The 11,435-nt window shown below is 36.7% G+C and overlaps 1 protein-coding gene across 2 annotated transcripts; it reads right to left on the reverse strand.

Moving 5' to 3' along the window:
- Positions 1-1,263: 1,263 nt before the first annotated feature.
- On the reverse strand, positions 1,264-11,085 carry tmem106a (transmembrane protein 106A). Of its 2 annotated transcripts, none has more exons than XM_036572819.1 (8): positions 10,961-11,085; positions 8,888-9,074; positions 8,468-8,531; positions 6,177-6,330; positions 4,731-4,871; positions 3,698-3,741; positions 2,907-2,960; positions 1,264-1,747 (listed from the first exon to the last, which is right to left on the reverse strand). In XM_036572819.1, the coding sequence occupies exons 2-8, from the start codon at positions 9,054-9,056 to the stop codon at positions 1,630-1,632; spliced, it is 744 nt and encodes a 247-aa protein (XP_036428712.1). In that variant the 5' UTR covers positions 9,057-9,074; positions 10,961-11,085; the 3' UTR covers positions 1,264-1,629. The 2 variants fall into 2 exon arrangements, with proteins under 2 accessions (XP_036428712.1, XP_036428711.1); XM_036572818.1 differs by lacking the exon at positions 10,961-11,085 and adding an exon at positions 9,826-9,985.
- Between the last annotated feature and the right edge of the window lie 350 nt (positions 11,086-11,435).

Below are 11,435 nucleotides of genomic sequence, written 5' to 3' on the forward strand. Positions count from 1 at the left end.
TTTTTGCAACATACAGCTTAATTGCCTGAAATTACTATAGGTGTCAAGTTGTAGAAAATCCTATTTATAAATAAATAGATATTATATAAAATTATAGCATAAAAGTATATCCCAGTATGTTTTATATCATCTCTCTAACTTTATCTAATTTCAACTCTAATGTATTTAGATCATGTTATGTACTTTGAAGATAGAAATATAAGAGAAATTGGTGTACAAGAACTATGTGGGGTGCAACACTCTGATCAGTATACCAACATGTAAGCAAATCTTTTGGACTTACACAATGTCAAATTCAAAAACCATCATACAAAAACACTAGAAAAAAAGTGACATTTATTGGAATGGACACAGGGTCTGAAAGGGTTAACTACCATTTAAAGATGAGTGATGAGTCATTAGGTGATTTAATTTATCACACAAAGCAACTAATGTATTTCAATGTGAATTCCACCGATGTCTCAAATTCTCTGCTCAGTGAGTGGTTTGACATGAAATGGTGCATTGTCGAAAAACCTGGTGACCCGGATTTCTTTACAATGGTGGAAACAGGAACAATGGCTACAACACAAACACAGCCATTTGCGATCTAAAATGACCAATGAACCTAAACGTTGCTTCTGAGTTTTTTTAGGTAATATTCATGATGTTAAAAAGTAGTGGTACATGAGGCAGCATCATTGTAACCATTTCATGTAGTAACATTTTGTGCAGTAGCTTTTAGAAGTATTAAATGCTTCTGCTGTCTGATTTCTATCACCACCACTGTGAATAATTCTGATTCTCTACGTTTCTCTAGAACAGAGCATTTCACATCAAATCACTCTAAATGGTTTTGTTTACATCTTAATGATTTGACTGAGCAGAATTTTTTGAAAATGGGTGGCACTGCCCTTTAGTGACAGCTCCAGTAGGTTGATTCCTATTTATCAGTGAGAAACTGGGAACATTTCCTAATACATTATACACGATTTGTTTCAGTCTGTACAGTATGCCCAACAATGGTGATGGCTACAGATCTTACTGCGGTTCCACAGCCCAACATATGTGCTGCTGATTCTCCTTTCAGAAAATAAAGTTATGATCTAGAAAAATAAAAGTAATCAAAATACAAACCATTTTATGTGTCTGCTTGAATCGTTTAAAAAAGAATAATCAATTTTGCAAAGTTGAGTCAGTCATATTGATTTCAGTTGCTGTGCTATCATTTTTTTCTGTTCCAGGCTTTTCACTTCACTAAGAATGGAGAACTATGTGCACAAATTCACTTAAAGAAAGAATTTATTGTAAAGTGCAAATCAACAAACATGGCAAATAGTAAAATATAATTTTTATCTGTGTAACTATTAAGACAGAATGTATTGTATTCATGATGTGCAGCAGGCGGCAAGCACTTTCACAGCTAATACTCCACTTGTGAAACATAAACACAGCCTGTAGTCCAGTTAATGGAAAAAATATTCTTGCTCTTTAAAGACCTACAGAGCACAAGACTGATTAAAACCAGAAAAAAACAGAGATATAAGATGTATTGTGAACACTTGTACGCTTTTTTTTTTAACTCAGCTTTTGGCGTTTGCTGTCAGTCTTTTCTTTGGTTTATGCTGACTGCCTTCATTATTCAGTATGTCAGTGAAGCTGTGGAAAAGTATGAGGAACAGTAGAATTTGCCCCACAATCGATATACTCATATGTATCAGTGGACAGCTGTTCTGCATGTGACAAGTAGGACACCTTTATAGTCATTCTGTGGAGGACAGAAGAAAGATCACATGGTATTTATTCAATATTATGACTTTTAGTTATTGAGTAATAGACAGCCTACATTTCCCTTCTATCGTGTTCCGTGGCATATCATAGAGGTTTCTAAGCATGTGGATATAGAGCGAACAATACGTTTTTTGACTTATTACTCACATATACATACATACATACATACATACATACATACATACATACAATACTGTGCAAAAGTCTTAGGCAAACAGTTCAATATCATTTTTGCCAGTAAAACTCTATAAAATATTAGAATAAATACAAGCATTAATACAAAAAAGTCACCAATTTCTTAGTTTCAAAAACGTTGATATCTTGTGAGCTAGTTACAAAAATATAGATTTTGTTCCAGATTTCTTCTTGGTGTACTCCAGCACAGCACACATGACTTAATATAATCAAGTACTGCCAAACCAGGTATTGAATGATAACTACAAATAATACTGAGCTTCTCTGAGAAAATGTTTGGAAATGGTTAAATGAGCACATTGCCATACATAAAACAATATTTATTCTTTAAATCATGTTTGTATATATTCTAATATTTGCATTTTTAATAGCAAATAAATGCTTATTGCCCAATTAAATTATTTTTTAAGTATTAAAATATTTCTCAGGTCCCAAAACTTTGCACAGCACTGTTTATATCATAACTGTCATATCAAAACCACATAATTTGTTTGTTTTCTTTTCTATGCTATTTGAAAACACCTTTACACTGGGTGACTGGACCAAAAATAATTGGTCCAAAATAAACAAGAATAAAATGTTGTTACACTGTCGTACATTAAAGTTGAAGTTTTTTCTTTCTCCTATAAAGTTAACATTTCACAGATACGTGGTTTTGGTGAGACAGATATGATATCTATTATATACACACATTCAAGGACTGTGTAAGAGGCTGCATATGGTCATTGACAGCAAAACCTTGTATCTCCATTTCTTTGCATCATTTGAAAATACCTGCTATCCATTACACTGTGTGAGACGTCTTTTTTTCCTTCTACTGTAAGGTTTTCGTTTCGGAGATACAAGCCTTTGTGTCCAAAAGTGATTGTGATTATGTACAAGGATTCATATGTGTATATATAAAGAACACATATGAGGACTAAATAAAAATAGATACTTACTGCAAATGCAGAAACAAAGTGTGGATCCGGATGGAAGCTGACCTGCAGTAATTACTGTGGAAAAAATAATATTTTAATTAAGACATTAATCAAACTGTGATATAGCAAAGTAAGAGCTAGCGCTAAGAGAAACGCTTTTAGAAAGAAAACTCTACAGGTGAGATTCGGATTTGCATCAGACAAGATTTTTGCGAGTGATGTTTGCCAGTGGTTCATGAAACAGTTAGCAAATCCAGAAAAAAGGCAGTCATTCAAGCACAATTCTACAACCACAGTGCAAAGCAGGGTTGCATAATATATTGTTTATTAATTGTTATGACAGTTTTGGCCTCTGCAGTAATATGCAAGTGAGCCCTCTAGCCAGTCACAAATTTTGAAAACTGTGACCAATCACAGATGTCCCTTGATGACTGTTCTGTAGCTGCTTTGACAAGTCAAAGCATTCATGTGATCTAACAAATGTAAACAATGTGAAAGCCAGGCCTTAACTGTGACACCATCAAAGGTTTCCCAATGCGTTTTTAGTATTTTGCAAGTCTTGGTGCAGTAAGAATATGCAGCGACAGATGAGCAATGACATGCTGTCCATATCATACAGCCTTGGCGCAAAGTATTGTGCTTATAGAACTGTGCGATCAGAGAGAGAGATATTAGTCTGATAACTGTTCATGGTTAAACTCAGAAAGAAGACACTACAGAATAAATAAAACATCTATCATTAAAAACTTCAGTAAGAGAAAACTGACAATGTAATGTTTGTGTATGTAATGTCCTATATAAATATTACATACTTGAGCCCAGGATCATCAATGGTTATTTTGGTTACAACAGTCAGCTGCAGAAGGTAAAAGAGAGGAATGTGTAAACTGCATGTAACTTTTCAGTAAGTGAAGAATAAGTGCAAGCTTTTCTAAATAGCTCCATATTTCTAAACTGCATGTACCTTAAGTGAGTTGCCAATTTAGGTATGCGTAAATCTCGTACCTACAGTCATATGCAAAAGGTTTAACGCCCCTGATCAAATTACGTTTTGTTGATTTTTTTAAGGATAAATCCATTACAGAGAACAGTAATAAGTTTCACATATTGGAAAAACAAAAACATAATAAAATATAAAATGTGCCAAAACCTGCACAGGCCACAGTTTGTTTTTCCCTCAATATGTTAAATTCAGCAGATAAACAGTGATTGTGTATTAAGATGTGCAGGAGTGTGTTCTCTGTAGAGGATGTGTTAATTAATTTTCACTTAGAAAATCAAGAATACGTCATTTGAACAGGAGTGCTCTAACTTTTGCATTTGACTGAACATTTACCAGGTACACCCACCAAACAAGTGCATATGTTTACAGATACTGACTGTAGCTTATCTGTTGCTGCACAATTTGTCAGCCACCCTTAACCCTGTCCATCAGTAGAAAGGGACCCCCATAAGACCACTGGTGACAAGATATTATTCAGCTGGTGGATCATTCTCAGCACAGTAGTGACACCAGTGTGTTGCACTGGTATGAGTGTATCCAGTATGTGTCAGTATCACTTGGACTGAGAATATTCTGGCAACCGAAAATAACCAGCCAGCAGTGACTATGTGGTCAGAAAGTGGCTAGAAGATGATGCATGCAAATTGTGCATGGAAACAAACGTAGGTGTTTCTAAAAATAGGCCAATAAGTGGACATTTTAGTCAAGGTGCAAAATAGGTGTATGCCTGCAGCTGCAGTTCTTTATACAGCAACTCTTCCACACTGTAACTATTCAACCCCATGTTTCAGGATCTTTTTAAGGATGTTTATTTTTTTTTAACTTGACCTTTAAAGACTCACCGTTTTCTGTGAGCGTGGGATAACTGTAGTCACATTGGAGGTCTTGGTTTTCCCAACCACAGTCTCATAAATCAGGACTTGCAGATCAAGATCTTGAACTTGGATGGTAACAAAGTTGTGATTGCTGAGATTTAGTTTGTTCTATAGATTAGAAAGAAAAGTCACAGTTAGTCAAAAGCTTGTGCTGCTAAAGATGATGTTGTAAAGGAGTAAAATTACTGAAATTCAGAAACCCTGTTTCTATTTCTTCCTAGAAGCTAACAGCTATACTAGTGTTCAAAAGTTTGCAAACACTTGTCAGAATCATTATTGCTGTTGCTGTTTAAAGTAGTAACTTAAGTGGACAACTGAAATACTATAAGCTAGACACCAGAAGATATTTTAAGTTTTATTCAATATTTCAGGTTTTTTGGGAACATTAAGATGATACATAATATATTGTAATTCTTTATTTCTGGTAATTCTCATTCTCAGTTTCTAGTAATGTTGGTAAAGTATGTTAAATATGTTAAACTCATATGTAATCTATTTCTTGACAATCTGCCTAAAGATTTGAGCACTACTTTCTCAAGTAAAAGGCATACTGGATACTAACTTTATTACAGCTGGGCAACATGACAACATACATTGTTACTGTGATAAATAATCCAATACAATATGCTGAACATATTGTGGATATTGTCATTGTAGAACGCTGACCAAATGCATGTTTCATTACAAAGAGAGCAAATTAGTCCAATTTAACTGGATTTAGTGCAACACAGCATGTGACATGCTAAATCAGAATCACTGAATTCACAGTTTTTGACATTATTTTTAAAGTGTAGCACTGCTAGTTCTTTTTTCTCAGTTTCAACTGATCAGATGTCTGAAAAACTAAATATTGTGACATATCATGTGTTGTGAAAATATTATATTTTTGCCATATCGCCCACCTCATTCCGTACTTTATTCTAACTTCATTCTCAATGTTATACAGCTTTCTCAGTCATTATGGAATCATCTACTGCTTTGGTTATCATTCTGGACACATCTAAAACATCATAGTATTATCATTTTACACATGTATTGCAACAAAACTGGTTTTGTAATATTGAAAACAATGTGTCCAAACTTTTACAGGAATGGCACTCTGAATATTACTATATGCTAAATAAACGATCAAAAGATTGGATGTAATCAGAGAAATGGAAGAATACACGTTCAAATACAAAGTAGTCCACTATGCTCTAATTTAGATCTCCTTTATAATTGTTAATGTTTAAACCATACCTCTGTATTGAGATACTGGAGAAAAATTACTTAACTCCAAGCTCCAAGACTGACAGTTTCTTTTCTAGCAAAAGCTAAAAATTCAGATGTTCTATATGGTACATATTGCTGGCAGCAGAGGTGTGTACAGTCTATATAATGAACAAGCCATGTTTCTGATGTTAATTTACTCACTGTGATTATCATATCAACATTCTTTGGTGCGAAAAAGATCAGTGAAGACTGGAGGGTCACAGGGGACACCTCCACACTCCGTGGGAACAGGAAAAAGAGGATCAGGGAACAGATCAGGAGACACAGCGCAACTGATATACACACATACAGCTTCCTGCAAAAAACATACAAATTATTAATATTCATTTCTTTAATCCAGTAGAAAAGCATACTGCTAATTTTTAATTATATTTCTTCTACGAAAAGATGTGTTTAGGGCAGCATTTAGGTACCTAATACAAACACCCTGAACACCATGACGCCACATTATGTGGATAAAAGCCTCATTTGGAATCTTGATCTATTTAATATGTTTACAAAAATGTGAATTTAAATCACAAAAACAAATTTAAATGTATATTAAACAAACAAACATAAAACAATTTGACCATTAAATGAAAGTACAGTGCATGTTGAAATGTGCTTAATTAGAGCTGGGCAACAATATTTATCATTATCATAATAAATTATGTTACAATACAACACAGCATGCTTTTCTGAGCACACTGTGGATATTGTCAGTACTAAAAGAACACTAACCAGCTACATGTTTCTTTGCAAAGTAAGCTTAATTAGGCCTGCTTAACCAGATTTAGTAAAACACACTGTGCCAAATATTGAATAATCATTGTTGATGGTTCTTGAGGTTTTTTTTTTTTAACGTAGCATCACTGATTCTTTCTTTCTGTTTCAACTGTTCAGACATCTATATATATTAGGGGTGCGGGACAAATCGAATCTTAGATGCATCGCGATGCAGACGTGGACGATTCTGAATCGATTCATAAATGTCAAAAATCGATCTTCTAAATATTTAATTTCTAATGTAATGTTGACGGAATGCAAAAGGCAGAACTTGGAAGTGGGTAAGTGCAGCGCCTGGACAGTCTGTGGCGGCACATAACAAAAACACAACTGGATGAGCGAGAAATCCGACCGGCTCCCTCCGCATTAAAAGCCAGGTTAGGTCAGGAGTCACAACCCAAATGATAAGGAGAGACATTTTGTCCTTTCAACAAAAATCAAACCACCTTGGGAGCCACAACATTTTTGTCCAGTATGTGATAATGTGCTAGTTTAGGCTAAAAAATATAAACAAAAATGCGGACTTACTCTGCTCTGCTTTAAGATTTAGCTATAGCCGCTTTTGTTCCATCTCCGCCAGAAAACTTTTCCTCAAAAGTTGAATAGTTTCTTGTAAAATGTCTCTCAGCTTTCCGCTGTTTTACAAGGCTGAAGTCGCTTCTCATTCGCCAGCTTCTTGCTGAACTTTCCGGTTCCACCTTAAATTCTGACAGAGGCGCCGAATGTAAAAGCGGCACCATTTAAGGTGGAACGGGAAAATTAGAGAAGCGACTTCATCTTCGCATCTTTTAGTTTTTGACAGTGTTTGACAGTCTCTCGTTGCAGATTTAACGTACCAGGAAACCAACTGTGCTGCTTATAAATGAGAATAAGTCCATTCGTCTCCAAATGTTCGTCTGTCTTTCTCTTTTCCTTTTTCGTTCGCTACCAGCTCGGCGAAACCTCGTTGCTAGGTGACCTGCGGTCTTTGCCCCCCCACCCCCCCCATCCAGTGGTCATCCGTTACCACTTATCTTATTTCACCGTAACAGCGCATTTTATTATTATCATTTATTTTATCACAGATAAGTGGCAGCAGCGTCTCCAAACAAGAGCAGTGAATGAGAGCCTTCCAGTTCACTTGCCACATCACTTCCACTTGTTTTATTAATAAAAGATATTGGATGTAAATGCATTATGGATCATTACAAATACTTTGTTTTAAAACTACAAAGTCCTCAGACAGTAAGAAAATAGAAATCATGTATAGAAAAAAAAGATGCATCGAGATGCATCGATAATCGTTTTATAATCGCATCGCAGCCCTCTGAATCGTAATCGAATCGAGAGGTGCCTAGAGATTCCCACCCCTAATATATATATATATATATATATATGTATATATATATATATAAAACGTATCTTTTTTTGATGTACCATGATCAGATTTTTGCCATCTCGCCCACCTCCATACTTCAATATTTCCTCTACTGACAGTTCAGCACTAAAAGTTTTTATCTTGCTGTTGCCCCTTTAGTGGGTTTATGTTTGACTACAAGTAAGGCAATTTTAATTTACAATCACAGCCACGTGAGCCTATTTCAGAACAAATTGACAGTTGTTCTGTAGCTCTGGAACTCAGTAAAATCATTTAAGGTCTGTATAGCAGGTCATCATGTGACACTCACGTATGACGAGGCTTCAGCCTTTGGTCACTGCATGGAATGACTGCCACCAATTGAGCCTCCTGACCTGAAGAGATTACATCAGAAATGTAGAGCAGACACTACATGAGTGAACGGTGATACAAAAAGATACAAGATGGAAAAAACAGAAACTAGACAAAAAAAATAAACAAATAACCATCCAACTCCTCTTAGGTAATTTACTGCATTGTGAGAACATCTATAAGTTTATAAAGAAAATACGTTTACAGGAACATGCAATTTCAAGCTGTCAGTTTTACACAGGCTAGACATAAAATACAAACAAAAACAGAAAACGGTAGGGGTACAGTAAATGAGAGTTCTCATTCTTTGTCTACAGCTGTACTACAAAAAAGCTTTTTAATTCTAAGAGTGCCCTGGAAATTCACTTTTCGTACATACCCCTGGGTATTCGTCCTGTCCCCTGGCAAGTAGGGCATGGATCCCACTGGCCTTCCCCATTGATACTGCCATAGTCCAGCCACTTGGAGAGCCTCCGTTTCCCTTTTTCTTTGTTTTCGTTCATGATATTTGCTCTGCTTAGTGAAGGGAACCGGGCTAGTTTCACCATAACTCAGAAAGCGCTGGTCTAATCAGAAAAAAAGAGAGAGAACTAAACTTAGAGGGATCTATCTGAAAGGTGCAAATGACAGCAAGCCACCAAGCCAAGCTACTTCCTGGTGCTTCTTTCCAGAGGCAGCTTTCTAGTCATGCAACATAACAACATACAATTTATTAATGTAGCCTTCAACCATGTGCAAAGTGGTCACAAGTGCCAGATGGAGCAAACTCTAGACACGTTCAATGGCATTAATGGCAATGACATAATAGAGGCACAAAATCTGTCCACTTAGGCTAAATCTACCGTCATTGCTCAAATGATTCCTTTTCAATGAAGTCACACCAGCACTGAGGTATTAGTGCTAAAGGTTTCAGTTCTCCAGAAACACCCCAAAGTCTGAGTGTGATTTCGCTTTGAGTGTAATCATAGATCCAGGCACAGGCCTTGTTTGTGCTGTTTGGCAGTAAGGACCAAAGCTAACGCCAGGCTGCCATGGTACGAGCTGCTGCTACCAGCCCACTGACCATTTGCTCATCTGTGTTTTTGTTTATCATCTCAAAGCTCAAAGCAGAGGCACACTGGACAGAGATGGACCTACCTCTGTAAATACGAGAACCATTTACAGACGTCTATACACAACATGTAAGTATTTTAAAGAAGTAAACAAAGACTTAATATACGACGTGTGTAACCACAGATATGTTTATCTCGCGTTTTGATAAGCAAAGTTAGACATTATTATCGACATGTCAGATGCGTACGAAGGTATCAAACCTACCGTGACATCCTTTTGGCCTTATTCTCTAAGCCTTCAGGTTTAATTCTGGTCACATATGTAAAACAATTCTTCTTGTCCTTCACAGCAAAAAGACCAATCTTACTTCCCAAGCGCGTGGACTCCTAGTGCCCAATCACTTCCTTCTTTGCAGAGGACTAATTAGTAAGCCTTGAGCTGCCACCCAGTGGCCAAACCCAGTATTACAGCTCTAAAGGCAGTGGCCAAACGCAGTATCACAGCTTTCTCAGCAGCGGCTACACTCAGTATTGCAGCTCCAACGGCGGTGGCTACAGTTAGTATTACAGCTCTAAAGGCAGTAGCCACACTCAGTATTACAGCTACAAAGGCACTGGCTATCAGAATTACAGCTCTAAAGACAGTGGCCACAGACAGAATTACAGCTCTAAAGGCAGTAGCAACAGTCAGTATTACAGTTTTTAAGGCAGTGGCTACAGTCAGTATTATGGCTCTTAAGGCAGTAGCCACACTCAGTATTACAGCTATAAAGGCAGTGACTACAGTCAGAATGACAGCCCTAAATGCAATAGCCACACTCAGTATTACAGCTTTAAAGGCACTGGCTATCAGAATTACAGCTCTAAAGGCAATGGCCACAGTCAAGTTTTAGAGCTCTAAAGACAGTGGCCACAGTCAGAATTACAGCTCTAAAGGCAGTAGCAATAGTCAGTATTACAGTTTTAAAGGTAGTGGCTACAGTCAGTATTATGGCTCTTAAGGCTGTGGCCACAGTCTGCATTACAGCTGTAAAGACACTGGCCACAGTCAGATTTACAGCTCTACAGGCAGTGGCCACAGTTGGTAATGCAGCTCTAAAGGCAGTAGTCACACTCAGTATTACAGCTCTAAAGGCAGTGGCTATCAGAATTACAGCTCTAAAGGCATTGGCCACAGTCAGTATTAGAGCTCTTAAGACAGTGGCCACAGTCAATATGATCATTCTGTCTACAGTCACATTCAGTATTACAGCTCACTCCACAGAGTCAAATAACTCTTTGGTTTTTACCCTGAGGCACTGTTGATGAAACAAAGCAGTAAAACCTGTTCTTTTTCAACAGAATGTAAAACAAAAATTGCACATAATGAATGCTATATATGCCCTGTTGACACAACATACCGGGTTGTTTTCTTCTCTGAAGATTTTCTGGTTGAAGTGCACGAAAAGCATGCAAAACAGCATCTGAACTGCTAACAACGCAGTAATGTGTATGTGCCTCAAGTCCAGAACAAAAACAGGACGAAAGTCCATTTCCGGTCTACCAAAATGAGGAAGCTGACTAAAGGGGAAAATAGACTTGACTCAGCAATGACTTTTTGTAATAAGATGCTAATCACCTCCCAATGTAGCATGGTGTCATGCACTAACAATTCGACTTCAGAAAATAATGTGTGCTTATAAATAACATTAATACATCTTATGTAAACATGAGCATGAAAACATTTTTTTAATTACATTAGCTAAAACAGACAGTTGTATGCAAAAGTTTGCATATAGCATGTTTAAGATCAACCCTCTAAATTTTTAATGATGTTTAAGTCAAGAGATGGTGAGGGCCATTTCAAACGCTTCAACTTTTATTTCTTGAAGTAAT

The sequence above is a fragment of the Colossoma macropomum genome, unplaced genomic scaffold (genome assembly GCF_904425465.1).
Source record: "Colossoma macropomum unplaced genomic scaffold, Colossoma_macropomum, whole genome shotgun sequence".
NCBI classification, from domain to species: Eukaryota; Metazoa; Chordata; class Actinopteri; order Characiformes; family Serrasalmidae; genus Colossoma; species Colossoma macropomum.